At 47.9% G+C, this 24,437-nt stretch overlaps 1 protein-coding gene across 5 annotated transcripts in view; it reads left to right on the forward strand.

Annotated features, from left to right (window-relative positions):
• Positions 1 to 24,437, forward strand: part of IKZF1 (IKAROS family zinc finger 1) — an 88,564-nt gene that overhangs the window by 10,815 nt on the left and 53,312 nt on the right. For all 5 annotated transcript variants that reach the window (XM_081080269.1, XM_081080268.1, XM_081080266.1 and 2 more), the window contains exons 2-3: positions 3,295 to 3,348; positions 11,037 to 11,156. In XM_081080269.1, coding sequence (XP_080936395.1) covers positions 3,309 to 3,348; positions 11,037 to 11,156 — 160 coding nt within the window. In that variant the 5' untranslated portion in view covers positions 3,295 to 3,308. The remainder of the gene's footprint in view (positions 1 to 3,294; positions 3,349 to 11,036; positions 11,157 to 24,437) is intronic.

Below are 24,437 nucleotides of genomic sequence, written 5' to 3' on the forward strand. Positions count from 1 at the left end.
CCTACAGAGTAGAAAATGACAGTGTTTCTTCTGTGAAAGAGTTATTCTCTGCGGCGTCTCCCTTCACAGCTCTGCTGGTCTTGGGTTTCCTTTAGGTGAAGGTTAGCAAAAACAAGTTGTTAGTGCACTTTTGTGATCGCTCCTCTTTCTGGCAGAATGCCTTTACAGCTGAGATGGTGTGGAGCTGGGTGCTGTCTTCTGCGTGGCACTGGGCGCTGCTCTCCAGTGGGAGAAGAAGGTCCAGCAAGCCCTGCCTAAAAATAAACTCAGAGCTGGCTGTGCGGGTGTTAGGGGGTGGGATGGTACTTCACTGTCCGCTGAGACCCCCAGGGCCGCCCCGCAAGCCTAGCCTTGGGTCGGCCCATTTCCTCTCCCGCAAGCAGGTTCCTACTGTTGGATTAGTCTTTTGGCCTTTGCTTAAAAGTAAAGTCACTTTTACCAAAAAAAAAAAAAAAAAAAAAGTCACGATTTTTTCATCCCAAGAGATGCAGATTTGGAGTTTGGGGAAGTGTGAGGGAGCTGGTCGAATACCCGCTGTGTGATGTCAGAGGACCAGGCCACGGGATTCACGGGGCCGGTGCAGACTGGAAAGGCACGTCCTCTTCCTCAGTTATTCAGAATGTCAGAGGGGTGGGAACAAGCAAACATTCGTCCAGGCAGGGGCCCCTTAGCAGGCCACGGGCCCCTGCAGCAGGCCGATGACCTGGCGAGGTTCCACGTGGGGCGTGTGTGTGTGTGTGTGGTGGGGGCGAGGGGGGTGGTTGGATTCAGACATTTAGTGACAATGGAAATAGGCCTGTTGACACAAATCCAGAGTCCCCTGGCTGAGTGTGGTAGGCTCTGTAACACCCCCACTGTCCTGTGTGTGGTCGGCTGCTGCGGCTGGGCTGTTCCAGGAAGGTGCCCTCACCCGTCCTCCCTGGGGACACACGGGACCCAAGTGCGAGAAGACTGCCCAGGGCGAGGGCTTTCCCGCCGAGCAGACCTGATCTGGGCATCAGCCATGGCACAGAGCACGTTTTCTCCTTCATGACGCATCCTCGCAATCCTGAACCTGGATGGACTGAGGTTAATCAGTGCCTCCTTGGTGCCCGTGGTCGGCCCCTGACAGCAAACCTGGAGGGTCCCCTTAAGGCACCCTGGCTGACAGGGTGCTCCCCAAGTACTGAATAGTAGGGGGCCATCAGCTGGGCTTTGGAAAACATTTTGTTTCTTTTAGCTGGAAATAACTTGTGAGTAGAGTACTGGTTCAGTAACTTCCTGCAGCTGAACAGTGCCTGGTCCACAAAAAGGCTGATGCACGTTTGTAAAACCAAAGGACACCTGTAATGTTCAATGGAAAACTCCTTTCCCAGCAGTGTATTTCAGATAGTTAGCTTCCTATGTTTTTCTGAAAAGCTCTGTGTGTGCATACACACACATACACACGGAAAAACATTTGGTAGTCCTAAGTGCTGGCTATGATGGGTATTTTCTTGCCTTTATAAAAAATAGAGATTGTAGAAAACACCACTTACGTAGCAACAAAGTTCAAAGTCAACATTATAAACATGATGTGTTAGGGGAGTATTTGTCGTCGCAAGACTAGTTCTGCCATCTGTCTGTCTCTCCAGTCAATACCGGGACGGTTAAGAACTGCTCTGTGACGTACCACAATAAAACCCCACTCTCGTGTTCAGAAAACTGAATCTCACAGTAATTCTGCACAGTAATTACAAAGGTTTTTCTCATTTGAGTCTGTCTTGTTTATAATTGTTTGGATAGTTTGGGAAGAATCGCAGATTTCGCCGTTTTTATGGTAAACACATGTGAGATTGTGGACACGCGGTGCCCTGTGAGGCCAGGTGCTGGCCCCGTTTGCTCCGGGGGCTCGGTTGTCTGGCTGTGGCTGCTGGTGGCTCTCGGGCCCGGGGCTGAAGCACTGGTGGGCCATGGAGCCCTTTCCCTTCTGTGCTCATCAGCTGCGCCCCTCATCCCCAGTCTTGGAAACTCATGTCACAAGTCACACTCATTCAGTGGCTTTCAGAAATAGGTGAAAACCCCTCCCCATCCAGAAAAGGTAACTGTCACTCATGTCTTCTTCATAACTAGTTCTGATATGACTGAAACTGGAAATATGTCTTCCAGACGTGCCATCCATAGTACCTATAGCCTGTACCTGCACAGTTGTCAGCCTGGTTGGAGAGGGTGGGTCCCCTGAACCCTCCAGCTGTGGCCAGGTCTCTGCTGAAAACAGGCTGCACAGCTCAGATCCTCACTTCTGAACCAAAGCACAGAGGTGCCCCCCTCCCCAGAAAAAAAAGGGACCCAATTTATATTCAACCAGCAGGCCCAGTTTGCTGGTTAGGAAGGCGTCTCTTCTGAAGGTGGTCCAACAGAGCATACATGAGCAGAATTGTTGAGGTCACTTTCAGCTGTCACCTACCAGGGACACCTGAGACCTCCCAGGTGCAGGCCAGGAGCCCAAGTGCCAGCCGCAGCACCCCCTTTCCTCCTGCCCCACACATGCCGACCTCTCCCTGGTGTTGGTGGGACTGCCACCCAAGGGCAGCTCTTCCCGCTTGGTTTCCTCTTTAAACCAGCTGAGGAGCCAGCCATCTGTCAGCAAAACAGGAAGGTCTGGGCCCTGTCCCGGCCTCGTTGTGCCGTGTCCTGGCTTCACTTCTCCCTGTGTAAGAGCAGGGCGAGGTCTGAGGCAAGGGCCCTGAAAGAGCGGGACAAAGCGGCAGCGTCCGCGTGGCCCCGCTGCCGGGCTGGAGGTGTATTCATTATTGATGGAAGGCGTGCGCGGGCTGCTCAGATATGCAGCCTGCCTGGGTAAATGAGACATTCTTCAGCAAATTGCTTCGTGGTTTGATTGCTGATTGTACGCATGTCACCAAGCTGACTCAAGGCTCATCGATGCATGCTCAGTAAATTAGAAAGAACATAACTATGGATCAGCCAAGAGAATGAATTCTATGCCTACAATGACCCAGGGCCATTTAATTTTCTGCTTAATTTTGTTGCAGTCAGTTTGCATTTTGGGTTATTATGCAGTAGGAAATTAACAATAAATAACAAATTTGGTCCTCCTGTGCTGGTAATGATATTTTTATAAATCTTTGTAATGCTGTTTTTTAAAGCATCAAGGTCTGTGCCATTCTGATACTCCCGCAAGTATGCGAGGAGGCAAACATATTCTTGGTAGATAACGTTGTTGTTAAATGCACAGGGCTTCTTTATCCCGCGCACGCTCTCTCGTATCTTATTAGTACTTTGCTCTAAACTAAAGTCCCTTCCTCTCTTTCTCAGGTAACCTGAGGACAATGGACGCTGATGAGGGTCAAGACTTGTCCCAAGTTTCAGGTGAGATCCTTGAGATGCAGCTCGGGCCTCGGACGCCAGGTTGTGTCCGGGGGAGGGGAGGGGTTGTAGTACAGAAGGAAAGACCAAGGCCGGATTGAGGTCTGTGTTTAATGTCAACTCTTAGAAGTGATTCCGGTGGGAGAACCTGAACAGAAAATCTCCACATTCAAATTAGGTTTACTGTTAAATCTGAGAGCAACTTGGAAAGGACTCAATATAGGTGGTGCTCTTGGGGGGTGAGGTGACTGATCTTCTCTAGACCCCAAACACATGCCAGTGATGGTGTTTAAAAGAAAGAAGAGAGAGGGGGTGGCCAGAGAGGGGGAGAGAGAGAGACAGAGAGAGGAGGAAAGAAGGAAGGAAGGAAGGGAAAAAGAAAGAAAAAGGAAGGAAGGAAGGAAGGAAGGAAGGAAGGAAGGAAGGAAGGAAGGAAGGAAAGAAGGAAGGAAGGAAAGAAGGAAGGAAGAAGAAAAGAAAAAGAAAGAAACAGAAGGAGGCAGAGAAGGAGGAAGTAGCTTGGAAAGTGTAGTTTTGTGGGCACAGTTCAGAATATCTGTTAAGCGTGAAAACATTGGTCCCTTCACTATATGTTTATTTCAAGCCATATTGGATGCAGCTCATTTCATCGTAGGAGACCCAGGAAGTGGAGCGATAAGTAGGGAGAGTAGGCGTGAGGTGGATCCCAGAACGTCCCATTGGGTGGCAGTGGGGAGGACGGACCACCAGCCAGTCCAGTGCAGTCTGCTCAGCTCCCTTGTTCACAGGCCGGGAAGCCCACCGCTGCCTGCCCTGCACCTGGAGGGCACAGCAGCAGACGCAGCCTCCAGGGTGTTCAGTGTCTCCTATTTTATAGCCTCACAGGCTCATGGTCAACCCCAGTTTGGCCTCCATGGGAGAATGGCCCGTCCTTGTCCTCTGGGCTTGGCCGACCTGCAAGCACTGGTTTCCAACTTGTTCTTGAATTCTACCTCTCGGTCTAAGCCAGTCCTCACGACGGTGATCAGGACCAAGGTGGCAGCTGCCCTTCTTGGTGGCTGCTCTGAGGTGCCCACGTCCGCCCGACTGGAGATGGATTTCCTGCACACCACAGGCATTTCCTCCGCCTCTGTGCCAGCTACCCCGTCTCTCAGAAAGTTTGGAGTTGAACTCTCCAGGCTGTAAAGAATCGAGGGCTAGCTTTTCAACTGTGGCATTCAGGCGTTTGATGTACAGCTGGTGGGAGTGAGAGCTGGTCAGCCAGTGTGGCCTCATCTCTGTAAATTAGAGTGAATTGCAGGAGTTACCTCAAGAGATACACCCTGACATGTGCACAGCATGTAAGCCGACATCACTGCAGCATCGGACGGACGTTTGGAAACGGCGGTCCGTCCCCGCACCTTGTTCCTGAAGCTCTGGACAGTGAGCGTGACGTGAACATACTAGTGTGGAAGGATGGCCGAGGCATGTGCAGACGTGAACCAGTGTGCGATCGGCGGTGAAAACAAATCACGCAAACACACACACACGCTTTCTACATGGCTGCATATAGGTTTAGGAAAATTCTGGAGTAATAGTTGTTAAATCCATACTTCCTCTTGGAAGACTGGTGGCAGGAGGAAGGGGTGGGTTGTGGAGGCAGACGTGGGAAACTGCTTTTTCACCTTCTACCTTTCAGCATGCTTTGAATTTATTTCCCTTCAGCACATACTTGGTTTCTTAAACAGAAGTACCAGCACAACAAAACTGTAAATGAACACAGAAAGCTTTGGCTCCTTGAAGCCTGCCGTGTAGCCTGGCTGGGGTCTGGTAACTGCTGGGAGAGGAAGTCCAAAGGGAAGGGGGCCCATCCTTCACGATGGCACTGCGGCTGGAGGTGATTAAAACGTTAAAAAAACATGATGCTAAAAATCCCAAAGGCACACGAAGACCCTTTCACTGCTTCTGCTCTTTGCTGTCTTTCCCCGGGGTGGCCTCTAAGAAGTGGCGTCATGCATGATGGCGCATGTGAAGAGGGGACAGCGCCTGTGGTCAGTGGAGTCTGCACTCAGGGCCCAAAGCCCAGGCTGAAAGGCCAGCCTGGGGGGCATCTCTGGAATGTCTTATGTGAGGAACAGCCGTTAGTGCTCTCATCTCTTATCACGATAACAAAAATGGCAAACGCCTCATTTTTCTGTCATAGTTTTCCTTCCCTGAATGTTATGCTGACCACTCCATTTGTCCTGAATGTTGACTGGCTGGTCTCGCGGGGGTGGGAACCTCAAGAAACAAGACTGTCTGCAAAAGGAGACTCTTTGGGTTGAAAAGATTTAAGCTTTGGTGAAACTCAGATTGCATACACCTAGCAAAGGAAATACTTCTTCTAAAACACTCGTCATCCCTTTGGGTTGAACTTGGAGCTTTTTGTGTGGTGATTAGAGCATTTAGAGCCATGCTGTTTTTACTAGACATAGAAAGGATGCCTTTTCTAATTCGTGCTGCTTCTCCAATGAAATCCAATCACCTCACTTTTAATTTTTCATTTCTAAAATTGAGGAACACAGCAGTTAGCTTTGGAATAGGAACATACATTTACCCAAACAGAAGTGGATGTTCTTGATACAAAATCTGAAGAATACGTTACTGAATTATCCTCCTTTCCCATAAAATTATTCAATGTTATCTTCTGTCCATAGGAAAGAAAAAAATAGATTTTTCTAAGTTGAACCCTATGAAATTACCATTTTCATAGGTTAAAGAACAAAAAAGATGTTCCAATACCAGCAATTACATAGGGATCAACCTGACACATGCAGACTACTCAGCTGGAAAACAGAAATTCTTAATATCTGATTTGTTGGAACCACCGGCTCTTTCTTCCCTGGGGTTGATCCTAAATGTGGGCTGAGCCCAGGTTTACAGTGTCCTGTGGAGAGTAGGCACCCAGTAAACATGCAGTGCCTTGTCCCCATGGTTGGGACAATGGTATTGAACAGGCCTGGAGGAGACTCCATCTCCCGCCAGCTGTCCCTCCTTTGGGGCACTCCTCATTCATGCTCTCAGTAAGGGGCTTTTCTTTTTCTCTTTCTTCTTCAGCACTCTTTCCAGAATCTGTTTCATGGGTATTTTTGTTTTGGTGTCTAAGGGAAGAGTCAGCCTGTGGGAGCGTGAGGGATGGGAGAATCAACAGACCTGTATCCGCCCTTCTCTGCCCCAGCGATGGGACCTGAGACAGTGGTCCTTGCCTCCTGGAATACTGCAGTGTCATCTGCACAATGAGGGACTGGAGCTCGTTGGTTGAGTTTCCTTTGGGCTCCTATGACCCCAGGGCTAGATCGGATGTTTTCAGATCGGATGTTTTCTTTGTGGTATTTGTGATGTTTGCTGGGACATGGAAACGAGAAACAGGCTCTGTGGACATATGCAGTCTGCTTAGGGAAATTTGGCTCACCTACTGAAGTACCCATAGAAATAATAATCCGACGAGTACGTCAGATGCACTGAGTACTTTATACTTAGCGTGGTTCTCATTTCACCTTTGCAAAAACCCAGTGGTAAACGTACACACACCACCTTCAGTTGGCAGGGAGCTGAGAGTCCGAGAATTTCAGTAACTGACCAGAAGCCCCTCCATAGGGAACCAGACATGCGTCGGGGGTAAGCCCAGTTCAGATGCTGGAGCGCCAACTTCTCCAGTCTTCCATCGAGTTGGAAGTTTGTTTAACCCCAGGAATTATGTTCAGCTGCGTAATTTTATGTAATAAAAACTCATGCATTTGGGAGATCAAGAATCACAAAACTTTGTTGCGTGAAGTATAGCCTACATGAGAAATTCTTTGCTTGTTGCTAATAAGCAAAGTATACAGTTTTCTCATCTAATTTGCCCCCAAACACTTCTCACAGGTAATGCTTTATTTGAAACACAGGCAGTAAGTTAATTAAATATAAATTGGTAACAAGTTTCTTTCATTTTTCTAACTAAGGGAAATTATATTGTACCTCTTAAATTATTTCCTTTAAATACTTGGTTTCTTGTTGCCTGCACTTCTGTGTGTCTGTGTGTCATTCCCATGCCCTCAGAAGAAAGACACACGCTGCTACACATACCTTATGTTTCTATACCATGTTACAGTCTACACAATGATCCCCGAAGCTTCGTTAGCATGTTAACATTCACACTCATTACTGTTATTTTATCCTCACAACGACATGTGAGCTAAGCCAAAATCATGTGTTTTAGCCTCATTTTACTCTTGAAGCAGTGAGAAAGAGGTGACTCATTCCATGTTCCCATCAGCCTCAGAATTGGTGACGAACTACCGTGTTGCCCCAAAAATAAGACCGGGTCTTATATTAATTTTTGCTCCAAAAGATGCATTTGGGTGTCTGTTCAGGGGATATTGTCCTGAAAAATCATGCTAGGGCTTATTTTCCAGTTAGGACTTATTTTCGGGGAACCACGGTATATAGTCAGAACTGTATCCCAGGTCAGCTCACTTGCAGTCACAGTGTGTTAATATTTGGAATGTGCTGACTTGATTTAATAACTTTATCTTTGGAACTTTTGTTATCTTTCTGTGGTTTTGCATTTTAAGTGGTCAACTGGGCAACTTTGTTTAAACTCCACACGTACAGGTATTTTTGCCTGTCACGAAGGTTTCCATGAAGTGGTAAATAATCCTGGTGGAAACCTCCTGCAGAGAAAGCTTCCTGGGTCACTGAGTGAAAGGCTCCTGGGCACAACTGATGTCTCAGCAGCCAGTGCTCAGACTTCGGGGGCTTTTAGGCAAATCAGTTGGATGACTTTTAAACTATCACTGAGTGAAGGCCAGGCAAGGCAGAAGCGCAGCAGAGCCCTTGGAGGGCACGGGAAGCGCTCTGACTTTGCTCTCTCCCAGTTCTGACTTGTTACCAAGGCCACTGTACACGCGGAGACTAATGTTTCATTTCCCTGCTCCCCAGGGGTTCTTTCACACAGGGGGCTCCTATTGATCAATCTGGCCCACAGATTTTAGAATCCTGATCCCCACTGTTTGCATTATTCCTTTTCCTCCCCCACTTAGAACACAGTGGAAGTTTGAGCTGGAAGGTGAGGGCCCCGGAAGGAGAGCTGGCACTCAGGGCAGTGCTGGAGCCTGACCAGGCAGAGCAAGCACCTCTGTTATTCTGGGGCCTTAACAAGTTGCAGTTGGTCTTGTTCCCGAACAAAACGATTGCTCCAGCATTCTTTTAAAAAGCAATCAAGGCGTATTTGGGTGGATATTAGCATGAATTGAGCAGAGGGAGGATATGCCTTCTTGGTATGTCCTCATTCTTCACGGTCCCTCACCCCTTGGTTCCAGCCCTGAGATCTAAACGGGTCCCAGCGTGCTCGAACGGGTCACGAGTGCTCCAAAGGTATCACGGGGATGATGATAATAAGAAAAGGGTTCATAAAGCTTAGTTTCTCAATCTCTCACTCCCGCCCCCTAATCATGGCAGCCAGGTAATCACAAAGACGCAGAGGCACACCTCACACTCTGCACATTTCATCATCTGGCAAGTTTGCTAGACCAGGGGTCCCAGCTGTCTGTCCTGTGGGGGTTCCACAGGGGGCTTTGACAGAGCAAGTGGCCTGGGTCTCTGACCATCCAGCCTCCCCACCATGCAGTGTCCCAACTTTACACTGAAGTTTTCTTAAGCTTATTCTTACCAAAAAAAAAGATTGACCATCTCCCCGAAGCCCTCGAAGTTTGGAAACCATTACTCTAGAGAGTCCTAAGAAAGAGCTAAATGGCTCACATACCTCTTGCATTCTTGTATCTAGAGTTTCCCCCATTTATAAAACAGGTGAAAAATAACAGACATTTAGCTCTTGTTACTTTTAAGTCTTCTATTTAGGACAATGGAAATAGTGATGAATGCACAGCTACCAGGTTTAGTGTGACACCAGCACGTGGGATCAATTTCTCTCTGGCCTTTTGTTTTTCCTTGGGAAATTCTCATAATGATGCCCAACTTTAACTATTCATCTTGTATTGGCTATCCAAATAAACCTGTAATGCTCTTTCTGAAAATAGGCCCATTGTGGTCATCAACGCTAAGCTGGAATGTTCCACGAGGACATGTTTCCTAGAAAATGCCCGTGAAGGTTCCACTGTAAGTGATCCCAGAAGGGTTGTGTCACATGATGGGAATGCTTGCTGTGCTCTTGCCTGTCTTCTGTCTGTCGGTGTTGCTCCTGCAGGTGGTTTATTCAAAGAAACAATAGCATCGCATATTCTACCTATAGCCGTGGTTTTCTGGCCACATCAACGCTTCGATCATCATCGGTGCACGTGCCCACGTGGCCAGCCCCCCCCAGCAAACAGGCAACGCCAGTCTGGTGCTTCTCTAATCACCTTCCTGTAGGATCTGACCCCAACTCGTCTTCTGCAGACGCTCTGGAGTTTACTTTGCATCCACTTAGGGCCTTGCCAGCTGTTTCTTGCATGTACTTTAGGTCTCCTAATTCAATTTTAAGCTAGGTCTTATAGGGTATTAGAGGAAACACAGTTTCAAAAGAAAAAGAGCATTTTCCTACGAGTCGTGGCTTCCCAGTGTTGCATTCTGGGAGCTGGGGTGGGTGCCCACTGCTATAACCTCTGACTAAGCTCAACTCTAATTCTTCACTCAGAACAGACACAGGCACCGTGAAAAGCCCTGTCTTATTTGGTAAACCCTACTTTGTGGTTGTGTGGATTACATTTTATTTTCATGGTTCAAAGAATTCCTGGTGGCAGACGTTCTGTGTGTGCGAGAAGCGAACCCTGGTCGTTCTCTTCCCAAGCCTCCCTCCCCTCCCACCTTGACACACATCAGGCCGCTGCCAAAGTATTTCCTGACAAGAAAGGAACAGACCCCACCTGTGGAGCCCTGAGCGGGATGCACAGCCCGCTGACCATGAAACACACTCATGTGCGGTGTGGTGACGCCGACCAGTGTGGAGGGTAAACCGGAACAACCTTCGAGGAACACGGATCGGCACACGCACAGAGAGCCTCAAACGCCCAGCACAAAACTGCTGGGGAATTACACTGTGGGGACTAAAAAGAACACGTGTGAAGGTTGGCCATTCAGATATTCACCACAGGGTGGTTTAATAAAAAGAAATGAAAACAGTACAAGTTCAAAGATACACACAGGATTTAAATAGTTCCTAGTGTACCCACGCAGTGGAGTATTATTACACAGGTGTCACAAGGCCAAAGTGTTCGTGAGAACGTCTAAAAGACAGTTTATTTTGATGAAGAAAATGTATCACCAATATTATGATAATACTAGGTTGGCGCAAAAGTAATTGCGGTTTAAAAGGTTAAAAATAATTGTGAAAACCGTAATTACTTTTGCACCAACCTAGTATATAAATATGTGTATATGTGTACACACGCCATGATTTCAATAGTGCTAATCTCTAGGATTGCAGGTGATTTATAGATATATTTTTCCTTTTGCACATCTACGTTCTCTCATTGTTTGGTGTGGCAATGATCTTCTTTTATAAAATGGAAACAGATTTTAACCCCCACAGAGAAGCATTAACTCCATTCAGTAACTGCCTCCTTATGCTGTCCTCCCACGCCAAGCGAAGGCGAGGCCCAGCACCGTGGGTCCCCCTGCTGGCGCGTCCCTAGTGACCACTGCCCTCAGGACTGACCACCGTCCTTAGCGGTGACCGTGCCCCCAGAACCTCAAGCTGCTCCTTGTTTTCTCAGGGAAGGAAAGCCCGCCAGTAAGTGACACTGCAGACGATGGCGATGAACCCATGCCTGTCCCCGAAGACCTTTCCACCACGTCTGGAGGACAGCAGAACTCCAAGAGTGAGAGAGGCGTGGGTGAGTTGGGTTGCCTGCGAGCCGGCGCTCACACAGTCTGTTCCTATGAGACCTTTGTCTCTCTGTCCTTTCAAACACAGTGACTAGGTGACGTGAGTCCTTTTCTCTGCTATTTCCCCTTAGCCACCATGCTGAGGAAATACAGAATAAAGATCAGCAGGGTGGGGCCCTCTTGAATGAAGGAGGGTAGACACTCACGGGGGAAAATAGCTGTGAAACACACGTGTGGGGCCAACGGGCAGAGCTGAGGTATACCCCCCATGGGTAGGCACTTCACCAGCTCTGTCTTCTGACCTCAGTTCTCTGCAGGAACACCCAAGTTTATGAACTGTAGATAGGGAAAATTATGCATTGATGTGTGAGGGCAGCAGGGCTATTGATATTTAGAGCTTTGGGTTAGAAGGAGCAAATCTGGCCATTTGATTTTATCCCTCTCATCCCTATTTCTTAAATGTCAAATTTAACTGAAAATAGAAAATTTGATAGGTAGAAAATTTTAAATGTGAAAACTCAATCTAGGTGGTCTCAGTCAGCATGCGTTTACATACCGTTACCTGCCTTTTCCATAAGTGGGTTTGTGTCTACAGTCTCTCCCCTGGCTAAGTGACGCATGGGCTACAGCTCACATTTCCAAAACTGAGTCCACCCTCTTCATTGTAAGACAACAGACACAGAGAAAGAAGTTCGGTGAATTAACTAAGCTCAAATAGCCAAGTCAGAATTAGACTCAATTTCTGACTCAACATCTAGTTTTTACTTCATTATGCTGTGTCTCATGAGCTAAGAAATCAACAGTTCTTGAAATACTTATTTTTCAAAGGAAAAAAACCTGATATTGAAAGCCACGTATAAGCACCAAAAAAATGTCATGAGGGGTACCCAGGTAGAAATGAGGCAGAACGGGTACACAGGTGGACCGGCGGCAGAAGCCCCTGCAGCCCAGAAGGCAGCGCCTATGGCCGTCTCAGGGCTATGACGTTCACGCGACCTATCTGCAGGATATCGGGATGTAACAGCTGTAGTACGCGTTGTGTTTTCACATGTCGTAGAAACCAAGTAGACTCTGGGTGCAGTGGTTCTTTTTGTTTGTTTTGTTATACAATTAATTGTACCAACAGCTAAGGGTAGTGACGAAAGCCATTAGATGTAGAGGAGCCAGGAAAACAAGAACATTTCTGAATTCTGTCTCCCTCATAGAAAAGGGCCATGTATGTTGGAGAAGAGGTGGAAGACAAGTATTTGGGGATCTTCTGCTCTGTTCCGCACACATCACTTCAGGGTGTCCCAAAGTTGGGACACAGAAGAGCGTGCTTTATTGTAGTTGACGCATTTAGTTTTAAGGTTGTCTTCTGTTTATTGCAAGTGATGCTATTTAATCATATACCCTGTTGCTACACAGGTTCCTCTCAAATTCAAAGATAAATAAGCCCATGATGGTGCACATATGTGATAAAGATTTGCAAAGGTGGCATCTGAATAGCTAATGTTGGGGTGACCCTGTATTGTCTCATTTGTTTGGACCCAGTGAGATGGGCACTGCCCTCTGCACTGTTCACGTCACCAAACAGATGCTCGTAACTCACCGGGGACACAGAGTGAGGGGCTCAGGGACCAAGGGCCAGAAGACACTGTGTGGATATGTATCCAGGAACTACTGACGTGAGGTAGGACTCTGGGGAGCATTACGAGAAAACCTGGGAGCTGTCCCTCAAGTCCCCTGCGGCCTGGGCGCCAGAGTCGCCATGACGTCCCTTAGGGAACTGAAAGTCAGGCTGATTCCTGGAGAGTAGAGGACAGCACACAGGTATAGGTAACAAACCATGTCAGAAAGGCCTTCACAATACTCTAAATACATCTCCCTTTATGAACGTCAGATGACTGACTTCCCGCCGGTAAGGGGTAAGAGGTCACCAGCCGCTGGGGCTTCTGACGGTTCCCAGACTGCGTCCTCTTGGTGAGGGTTTGAGCTCCAGGCACTAAAAGGCACCTCTGCAGCTGTGGCTGTGGCGGGGGGTGGGGGGCTGGCCTGTGTTTCCCTGTGGTCTTCTCCCACTGCTCCCTTGCTCCGTGTGATGTGATTTTGAGTCTACTTTCTCCTTTCCGTATAAAGTTTATTAAAACATGAATTTTAGAGTTGTAAAATTCAAAACACTGGAAAAGCCTCTTTGTTGGTCTGTAACTGTTGGTTGATGTCGCCGTATGGGCACCATTTGAAGTGGGCGCTGGGACACGTTTGGGAAACACTCTTAAGCAGCCTGAAGGCCAAAGTTGCCAGGAAGCCCAGAAAGTGCAGAAACACAGGCGACACTGGGGCACGGGAGAGAGGAGAGGCTTGAGGAGAAAAGTTAGCGAGTGGAAGACCCAGCATAGCAGACAGTAGAAAGAGGCGTCCAGGAAATCAGCACTCTTCCCAGCACCTAGGTTTTAGAAACTGTCCTTTGTGATTTTTGATGGGAGTCAGCGTGCATATGCGGTGATAGGTAGCTCATTGCATACTTCATTGTAATATGTAGCATGAAGCAAATGAAGTAAGGAGCTAGCAGCAGGAGACAATATAAAAAGATAGGGGAATCAGTAAATGAAAAGGAGAGGAAATGCGTTTGAGGCCACATTTCATCATCCTGGGAAGAAGTCAGAGAGCAAAGCAGTGTCAGAAGACAAACAACAGGAAGCGAGTGCAGTCCCTCCCTCGCAGAAGTAGTGAAGCAGGAAGAGGAAGTGCCCCAGGGACTCAGGCAGGCGGGCCAGGGGCGGGGCTGGCAGAGCTGGAGGAGAGGGCCTCACATGGAAGAGCCAAGTCCAAGCCCCTCTCTGGCCATGCCTCTCTGAGTCTCAGTTTCCTCATTTTAAAGTGGTGAAAAATGGCGATAAAATACATCTGACAGAATGGCTTCGAGGGTTAAATGGAAAAAATGTAAACATGCTTTTCTGATGTCAGAAAAGTAAAAAGTAAAAAGGGCAGTGAAAGGCAAAGAAAGATTGCAACTTGTGCAAAACAGATCTTTTATGAAAAGGGTAAAGGAACCTAGTGAAGCTTCACTTGAGAGAAGGGAAGGAGAAAATAGGTAATATGTGTAGCCCTGAGGATGGAGGAGGAATTTATTAATTTAAAAAAATCCATAGAATAAGCAAATTGAAATAGAGCCAAGAAGAGAAAGACAGAGTTACTTAGAATAGGGCAAGACCAAGAGGGAGACTCATGAGAGGGGCCGACCTCCAGACCCAAGACGAAGCCAGGAGCAATCTGTATTTCTGTTAAAATACCAAGGAGAAATGGTGAGGGGCCAGTAGGTGGGAAAAGGTGGGAAAATATTTGCTAATAATAGACCACTGGGGCGTCTGGTTTAGAAAGAGACACAGAATGCTTCTGAAAAGCTATGAGCTAGATACAAATCTCATCTCAAGCAGGAGAACACCCCATAGTAATGAACAAATTGGTGGGAAATGGAGCAATTAGACCCCTAAGACGGGGAAGTAGTGTTCATACTGAGAGGTGGGTCACTCCCAGAATGAGAGAAGTTAACGGTCATCACCTCCTGGTTTCACCCTCTGTTGAAGGAACACCTCCAGGACTGTGAAGAAATATGGTCACCTGGATTTAAAGAAAAGGAAAAAGATATGGGAAAACAGGTGGCAGAGAATCAGGCCACGTCCAGGCGACAGCCCTCACTTGTCCCCATTTTCTTCTAGGTCTGAAGAAGAGGGAGCAGTTGGAAGGATTTAAGTTAGACACAAAAGACAGCCTCCTGGAAATGAGGGAATTAGTCATCAGAATGGCCGTTTAATGAGATGGTAGCTGGTTCTTCTGAAGTGGTCTCTTTAAAAATGAGAGAAGGCTCACCTCTCTGAAGTGGTTGTGTATGAAACTGCTTAAAGCAGAGGTTGTCCTCAGCGACCTCCTAAGGCAGCCCCAGATTTCCTCAGTCAGCCGTGGCGCCCATTCTAGAAAAGTGGCAAACGGCTCAAGCTTTCTGCTGACATCTGTTGGCCAGGGGCTCTTAAAAGTGGTTCCTGGGGAATGTCAGGAATAGTGTATAAAGGACACATAAGCACTGTGCATAAAAACCCCACACCTTATTGCTTTTCTTCCTTTATTCAAAAATCCTCACATTTCCTCCTTCTTTAGAGCATGTGTTTTGCCCATCAATACCTCACCCTCCCTTTGCTAGTATGGGTCTCATGTCCCAACATTGAGCAAGGATCTTAAAGCTACCCATGACACCCAGGCCTGGAGGCGAGTCCCATTCCAAGAGGAGGAGCTGTGGCTGTTGCTGGGGTGGGGGTTGGACATAGGACAGGCTACAGATCCAGGGGACCCCACCCACCCCCTGAATGGAGGCCGGGGTCCTCCTGGGGCTTTGGTGGCTGGAGCAGAGAGCGGAAGGAGAGAGCAGAGGTAGGAAGGATATTAGGGTCAGGAAACCCAGCTGGCCACCCTGAGAAAGCTGAGCACTTAGAGTAGAAGCAGCAGGAAGAGCCAGGGCTGAAGGTCGGTGGTGCTGCCGACGGAACTGGGGGGCAGGTTCTCACGGCGCAGAGGGGGCAGGTGAGGCTGCGGGAGGCAGCGGCAGAGACCCTGCGGGACAGGACAGGGTCTGCCACGTGGAGGGGCCACACCAACGGTCGGGGAGAACCTGAGCTTTACTAGTTCCCCCGACGCGGAGGGACATGTGATGGTTGGCACGCGTGGGAATATCAGGCGGCAACGTCTACCTTCTGGAATGTGCAGCCTTGGCCTCTCGCACTTCCCTGACCCCCGGAGTTGGAAGGCGACGCCCTCCTTCCATCACTGTAGGTCGCATCTCCCAGGCGGCAGGTGCTTAGAGCGAGGTGGCATCTCCAAGCTGAATTAGGTCACCTTGGGCTTCCCTCCAAATAGTTTGACCAGGGTTTCATGCACCCTGGCAAAAATGGAAAGAAAAAAGTAGAGAGAAAAAATCTTGTTTATTTTCCCTTATTGGGATTCCAGGAAAATGATTAAATGTGTAAAAAGCACTTTCTTTTTTAGTCCATCCCCTCAAAGTCAAACTCCATCCACTCAGCCATGAGCTGGAGGACTGGCTTGGGAATTGGAAGGGTATCCATGTATTTTTAATTGGCTGTCCCCGTGCCACACCTCACCATCCTTGTCAGGTTTTCGGTGGGACGGCAAGACAGTGCTGGGGCCTGTGAAGGGAGGTAAGCCTCCACTGCCTGCGGGGAGGTGCTGGAGAGTTTTCCACGATGGAAAGAGAAAGCGGCGGGGCCTGGTGGCTTGGAGATCGGGCAGCCCGCTTTGAGTACGGATGCGAAGCCCGCTTATCTAATCAGCAGTTAGAGGAAGTTACTTTTATCTTTGCAAGGCATCACCTCAGAACGATAAACCCCATTTTAGCTAGGGAGAAATGTTATCTAGCAGCATCTGAGCCTGGGCTGCAGCTTAGCTCAAGCCTGTTCAAATGGGACATGATGCTGCGCGTCGTTTCCACCCACTCGCTCGCTGCTGAATGCCCACCTCTGGCGACTTGGGGGTCAGTTTGTTTATTTCCCTTTGAGGAATACTACAAGCATCCCTCCTGGATTCTCACTCACCTCTCGATCTCAATTCCTTTCCACTCATAGTTGAAGTATCATGCAATGGTTCTGATGGAGGACATTTTAAAAATTCTGTATTTGCCAACTTGCAATTCACTGTCTCTGTGTTGGAATCCCTTGTGAAGACAGCAGATGTTGTCACCGTGACGGAAGCGAGCCAGGTGACCCAGTTGGAGAGACTCATTTTCCTGAATTTCCAAAAAACATGTGACACAGCAGTAAACCAATTATTTTGCCTACCTCTCAGCCTTCGAAAAGTTTTGAAAAGAGAGGCTATGACTTTGCAGATTTGTCACTTCCCATTGAAAAGTAAACATTAAGGCTTTTGTTACCTCCACCTCATAGGTCGGGGCAAGGCGGCTGGAAATCATGAGCTTTGCAGAACATGCTGACATGTGGGTACACTGAAATGAAAATAAGTGACCGTGTGCTGCGCCGGGGACTGTCCGGTACTTGGGTTGGGAGCAGGCAGGAGAGGCTTCCCAGTAGCCCTTAGAGAAAAAGAAGTGTGCGTGTGTGTGTGGTATGTGTATGTATGTCTGTGGTGTGTGTGTGTCTGTGGTGTGGTGAGTGTGTGTGTCTGTGGTGTGTGTGTGTGTATACAGTGTATGTGTACAGGTGTGTGTGTACAGTGTGTACAGTGTATGTGTACAGGTGTGTGTGTACAGTGTGTGTACAGTGTATGTGTACAGGTGTGTGTGTGTACAGTTTGTGTACAGTGTATGTGTACAGGTGTGTGTGTACAGTGTGTATACAGTTTGTGTACAGTGTATGTGTACAGGTGTGTGTGTGTACAGTTTGTGTACAGTGTATGTGTACAGGTGTATGTGTGTGTACAGTGTGTGTACAGTGTATGTGTATAGGTGTGTGTGTGTGTACATTGTGTGTACAGTGTATGTGTGCAGGTGTATGTGTGTACAGTGTGTGTACAGTGTATGTGTACAGGTGTGTGTGTGTACAGTGTGTGTACAGTGTGTGTGTACAGTGTATGTGTACAGGTGTGTGTGTGTACAGTGTGTGTACAGTGTGTGTACAGTGTATGTGTACAGGTGTGTGTACAGTGTGTGTGTACAGTGTATGTGTACAGGTGTGTGTATGTACAGTGTGTGTACAGTGTATGTGTACAGGTGTGTGTGTGCACAGTGTGTGTACAGTGTGTGTGTACAGTGTATGTGTACAGGTGTGTGTGTACAGTGTGTGTGTACAGTGTATGTGTACAGGTGTGTGTGTGTGCAGTGTGTGTGTACAATGTGTGGTGAGTGTGTGTGTGTCTGTGGTGCGTGTGGTGTGTGTGCATGAAGGTGCACACACCACAAGTGGGGGAGACACACTGCAGTTGCTCACCTAGAGGACCTGTCTGCACCTGGGCCAGGCTGTAGGGTACTCAGTCCTTGACTCTCTTGGTCCCTAACTTGCTGGCCCCGGCGGGCTGCTTCATGCCGATTTGGTCCCCATGTGGTGAGAGGAGTCACCTTGCCTTGTGCTGTCATAGGTGGAAAGCACTGAGCTGGTGGGTGACAAGTAGACAGTCTGCCTTGGCGGCCACTGTAGATGTCCTCACCATCTCCACATGGTGCTCTCACGGAGGATATTCTGCAGCATCTGGAGACTGGATGGATGTGTGTTTATCATCTCCTGGCAGGTGATTTCAGGCAGAAGCCCTGAAACATGGACCCAATAAACAGCCTGAGATTCCTGCGGAATGAGGCCCACAGAGAGAGCAGCCTATGGCCAGGCTGGCGAGGCCAAATCTCAGCACACGTCAAGTCCCTAGCAGCCACCAGAGAGAGTGGGGTGCAGGAAAAGGCCAGCCAGCAGTGGATGGTGGAGGAGTCATTTTGCTCTCCCCCCCGCCCGTGAAGGCATGCCCATCAGGAGGGTGTGCATGGGACGCTGGACTCTCACACTGCTCTCTGCTCTGTGTCACATAAGTGCCAGAGTGTCTTTGCCCGCCTGCACTCGGACGCTAGTGACCACATGTCCTGAGAATTCAGTGTCTGGCCCAAAGCAGAGTCACAATCCCTGCTGGGCTCACTGTGGGTTTGGGCAGACACCACTCACGTTGGCGAAGTGCTTTGTTCCAACTTCAGTTTCCTAGACTCTTCGGAAGGTAGGAAGTTTTACCCATAAGAATGGTATTGGCAGAGGCTTTTGCTGGGCACTGCCTTTGAGACCATAGCAGGTCAAGGTCAGAGACGATGGCCAGATAACAGTAACGCACCACAGAACTCACAGGAAGTTCAGGTTTACTCTGAAGAACTCGGAAAAGGAAGACTTGTTCCTAGGTGGGCTGGGAGTGGGGAGAGGATTGGGGAAGAATTCCAGAGCTGGATTTGAGCGGGGCAGTGACTTTAGGAAAAATTGATGGGTGGGGAGAAGGGAGGAGGGTGTAAAGGGTACAGAGGTACACGAGGGCCAGGGGCTAGCTCTGGGAGTGGGGAATGGTGTTTGGAGGGGGTCCTTCAAAAGGTTGCATCTGGGGAGTGACCCTTCAGGTAGCTGTGCTGGAAAGATCACCCTGGTGACCATAATGAGGGAGAAAAGATTTGCGCCTGAGCCATGAGCCCTCGGCGGGAGAGGGGGCAGGACGGCGGAGTTTCTCAGTAGTGGCCGCAGGATTTGTCCCCTTACTCCACGTGGGTGCGTGGGGGGAGTGGCTGCAGCTTCCACCTTGGCGAATGGGACAGCAGTGATCGCGTTGAAGAAAATGGGAAACGTACTATGAGTTGGGGTTAATTTGATGGTTCTTAGCTAAGGAGCTGAGTGGAAGATGGGTTGTGGAAGAGATGGAGAGAGAAAATTCTAGCTGTGTCATGATGTTATGGGGAGAGACCTTGGGGAATACATATACGGAGTTGTCTAGAAGAGAAAGAAAATAGAAGAATTAGCTGTTTGATTCAGGTAAAATGTCTAGAAAGACACATGCCGTGGAAGCCACTGGATCAAAGATTTTCAGGAAGGTGAGAAGATAACAGGGTAGCAGGTGGTGTTGGAGGCAGGGGCCTTGGGAATACGGGTGGGGAATTTCCCAGAAGCAGCTCCGTGGAGGGGGAGGCCCAGTCAAAAGGTGGAAGAGTGACGGTGAGGGGTGGAGAGGGCAGCCAGTCAGGGGAGAAAGGAAGGGGAGAAGGAAGCAGTCAGGGAGGATTTCTAGGTTGGTCTTCATAAGAGGAGCATATTCAAGTATGTTTGAAGGCTGACAGGAGGCAGCAGGGAGAGAACGGATTAAAATCTAACAGCCCAAGTGCAGTACTGGGGAAGGCGGGATCAGCGACCCAGAGCGGGGCTCGGGGCTCAGCCGTGATGGTGTCCTGGCCTGAAGTGTGTCCCTCTGGTGTCCTCATGACCCTCTCCTGCCTGCACTCAGCCTTCACTGAGAAGTCCCACGTAAGAAACGCTGTCTTTGAGCCCACGATGCAAATAGCAGAGCCCCCTCCACCCTTACCCTGCAGCCTTTCCCTTCACAGCATTGCCTGTCACCACTTACACAGATTTGCTTGTTGCTGTCCCCAGCAACCAGGTCATCCAAAATGTGGACCGCATGAATGAATGAATGAATGAATGAATGAATGAATGGTGGCGTTGCTTTCTCAGGTGGAGAGCTGGTAGGACAGTGAAGAGAACTTCAAGTTCAGGCTGCATCTGAATTGAAAGTTCGTCCCCCAGATTATTTTGGGTCACTAACTCAGTGGGCACATTTGGTGTTTGGGGCTGAGATGCCATCACTGGCTGAAACTGTCCGTCCCATGGCAAGCTATTTGGCCACCCACGTCACACCTTGCCTGGTCGTCATGCTCCCCAAATGTCTCCCCATATTTCTCAGTGAGAACGGGGATTGATGGCCCACCCTTTACTCTCAACACCATCTCATCCTCACACAGCTCAGTACACCACTTTGCACTTACAGGGGGGCAGTATGTGGCAGATTCTCTAAGACTTTTTTAAATACAGGCAGTGTGTTCCAAAACCTGACGTTTGAATTAAAAAGAAAAGAGTCCCCATAGAAAAATTGGATGAGAAACGGTTGTCTCAAAACTTGGATCCTGGCATTTCTAACCATGCTTCTAGTTTTAACTTCCTGTCTCCAAAGATGGGTGTTAATTTTGAAAAGTTGTTATTTTCATGAACAGAAAGCAGGGTCCATCTTGGCATCATTTTATCCTGGCAACGTAAATTCAGGATCATGTTGTACCTGATTGGTTTATGGAGGGAAATATAGATTTGTATCCCCCAGAGTCGATAGATAAACACTGTTTCCTGTTTAGGTTTTGGGTCCTAGTTTTCTTTTCTGCTTTGTTCCATCTGCATTGAAAGAATAGTTAGCTGTGTGTATAAAAGAGCCAACCAACATGTCGTTAACTTTCCTTCTACATGGGGTTTCAGAAAGAAATGGAAAAAAAAAAAGTTTTCAGCTGTGGTTGCCAGTTGCCACCTGTCCTTCGATCTGGTTAGGACATTTTCTGATTTGGGAAGTGTAAATATAACCCAGAAAAGAAAGAAAAAAAAGCTTCCCCTCCTTTTATGCAAAAGTAGAAAAGTTTAAGCAGAGGCCCTGCCGTTTCCACTGAACCAGTTCAATTAGATGAAAACACTTGCTCTGGGGAGTCCCCCCCACAGCCCCCAGCAGCCCTGCTGGCTCCCGCAGCTCCTGCCTGTTTGAAAAAAGGGCAGGACTGTACCCGCCAGATAAGCCTGGCGTCCGCCAGGAGCTCAGCAGGCACTACACACAGTTAGCTCACACATGACCACAGATCTGCCTCAAATGGTAACCCTTTTGCCTGTTAGGACTGGAGGGAAAGCAGAAGCTCCTAGGGAACTCAGAAAAGGTGTCCAAGTTGGTGGCATGCTGGGGCCAGGCAGGACCGGGGACTGATGGGTTCAGAAAAGCTGTGGGGCTCTGGTCAGCTGCTGGCCGCCTGAAGCACCGGCGGTTGGGAGGATTTACACCACAAAAATTGGCAAATGCTACAAACTGGGATCTTTAGTGTCGGTTTTTGAGAGCTGGTGGAGCAGCACACCACTGGCTTAAATAGAGTTTCGATGACTCGACAGTCGTAGTGGAGAGGGGTAGTTATTTTTTGGTGCAGGTGTGTGTGTTTTTTGGGGGGGTGTTAAGGGAGAGGGAGCCTGCTGGGAAGCCCTGGGCAGTAAGGGGTAAATGAAGGTTGTCCAACAAGAGTTGGTAACAAAGGACTCTTGGCTGCTGATGTCACAAACTGGGAATGTCAGACCAACTAGACTGTCTCTATTAACAACTAAAAGCTTCTTTAGATTTTAGTTTTGTTGCTGGGGGTCTGTGCTTAGAGAAGGATTCTGTGTCTTATTTATGCGATTATATTACTATTATTGTTGCTGTGATTTTGGTGTGAAGAACTTTAAAATGCAAAGCAAGACGTGTCTGCATGGCATTACTATGTTACTAAGTGACAGTCATTTTTCCAGGAAAGCATTAACCTCATGACATCCTTCGAAACATGGGACTGAACTTGGTGCTTTCAAAAGAATTTGAGTTCCCTGTGTTAAATACAACCCTGAGACGTGTGTGTTGATCTAGGAGGTGACGTCTTCAGTTGTCCCCAAGTATGCAGTGGCTTCATTAGGACACTTTCACAGCAAGGGCGTGGCAACCTGTGAGTGGCCAGGGGAACTGCAGAAAACTAATGACTGTGGAAGGATTGGGAGGCTGTGGGGCGCCCATCCCTGCCTGCAGGCACCTGACACTGGGGCCACTTGATGAACTGAGTCCTGTGTCTGCCCTGCTTTCAGAGTGAGTTCAGCTGTAGGCATCTTGGGGCAGCCGGTCTAGGGTGTGTCTTTTCGAGGCTGCCTGCCAGGAAAGCACTTCCCCTACAGGGAGGTGGCTGCAGGCTGCCGCTTTCCACTGAAGTCACCTGGCATGATTCTGGTGAAGCCTTGACCAGCTGGAGTCTTTCCCCAGGGGGTGGGGGGGAGTTGATGGATGAAGGCATCTAACCCGGGGTCCTGGCTGCAGTTACAAAGCGCGTGGCAAAGATGGCTGTTCTCTTCTTCGGAATGAAGGACTGTCACTAATGGTGAAATCACGCCGAAATGAGAAAAGGGCTTTTATTATAGCCCTGCAGGCACCTGTATAACTATGTTTATTATTATTCTTGGAATCCAGCAGAATTGTGCTGCTAGCAGTAAAAATATAGCTCTGACTTCACACCCAGAGCACTCACTGCTATTCCCACCATACTATTAAATAATGACAATCAACGGTATCTGGGGTCGCTGCCACTCAGGAGATCTCAGTGTTGCCATTTAAGCGTCTGGTGAAATCCATGCTCAGTAGAGAAGGCCATGGTTTTAAGTGAAGTGGTTTTAATCCTGACAAGGTGGCAGAGTGATTTTGTTATTGTAAAGACTGCATTTACTCATGACTTTAAAGCAGTATATTGCTTTATTGCTGATATATGGTTTCAGTAGAGATTTTTCTGTTTGACTTTGTAGCTGTGGGTATTAAAAATTCTGTTCAGGGTTCGTTTGCTCTTTTTTTATTTTTCCCCATTTCAGTAACTTTTTATTTCTGATGGGGTGTCTCCCGAAACTTGCCTTAAAAGCAGACTGTCTGTGCATGGAACGCCCCCCAACACACACATACACTCTAAGGATAGGCCTGCCCATCCATCCTAGGCAGGCAGCTGGCCTTATGCCTTAGGAGGCATAGCCACTGAGACTAGTCCTTGTTTGGGACAGAGGTTTCATAGATGAATAACAGCCAGCAGTTCTGGGATTTGTTTGGGAAACACGGGAATCAAATGTAGGTAGCTGAGTCTCTTGAAAATATGACCTCACATTCGTAATTCTCAATATTCAAGGAGCCGCACTAAACAAAAAGAAATGGCACAGGAGGATTAATTTTAATATACTTTATTTAACTCAGTTTACCCAAAATATTATTACTTAAACATGCACTCAGTATCAACAATCATTGATGAGTATTTTAGTCGTTTTTGTACTGAGTTTCTGAGTGCTTTACACTCAGACCACATCTGAATTCGGACTGGCCGCATTGCAGGTATTCAGAAGCCACCTATGGGTAGGGGCACAGCTCCAGGATTCTGTAGAAGAGCGTGTCATCATATTATAGAGAACTTTTTAGGTTAATCTTCACTGAAATTTTGCTCAGAGTCAGTCATTTATCAACTCGCTAAAGTAGTTTTTAAATCAGTTTCTCTTCAAAACATTTTCTCAATTGTCATCAAAAATGAATGTGAAAATTTGCTTTTTAGTTCTTTCATTTTGGGCCACATTTGATTTAGAAAAAGTCTAGGTCCAGTCCAGTTTTTACATCACTTGGATTTATTTTGTACAGCTCTGTTTTGACTACAGGTCTTTTAGGCATTTGATCAAGTACAAAGTAATGAGAATAAAACAAAACATAACATGGAAAACACATTCATTTTCCAAAGCATAGGAGCTGAATTAACATGGAAAGGTATTAGTTTTAGTTTTCATCCGTTCGTTTTATTTTCATGCACGCCCTGTGGTAATTGTTGGGGGTGCGAAACCCCTTTGAATTTTTGAACGAGGCGACTGCTTACAGACATAGAGCCCATTCCAGGAGAATACGGCCACGACAGGCACTAAATGAACAAGCTGCATGACAGATGCTGTCACACGTGTGAAACTGTTTGCAAACGTTGTGGACAATGAAGCTTCTGGACAGTTTCTACAAGAAGATAC

Source organism: Rhinolophus hipposideros, assembly GCF_964194185.1.
Source record: "Rhinolophus hipposideros genome assembly, chromosome: 18".
Taxonomy (NCBI): Eukaryota; Metazoa; Chordata; class Mammalia; order Chiroptera; family Rhinolophidae; genus Rhinolophus; species Rhinolophus hipposideros.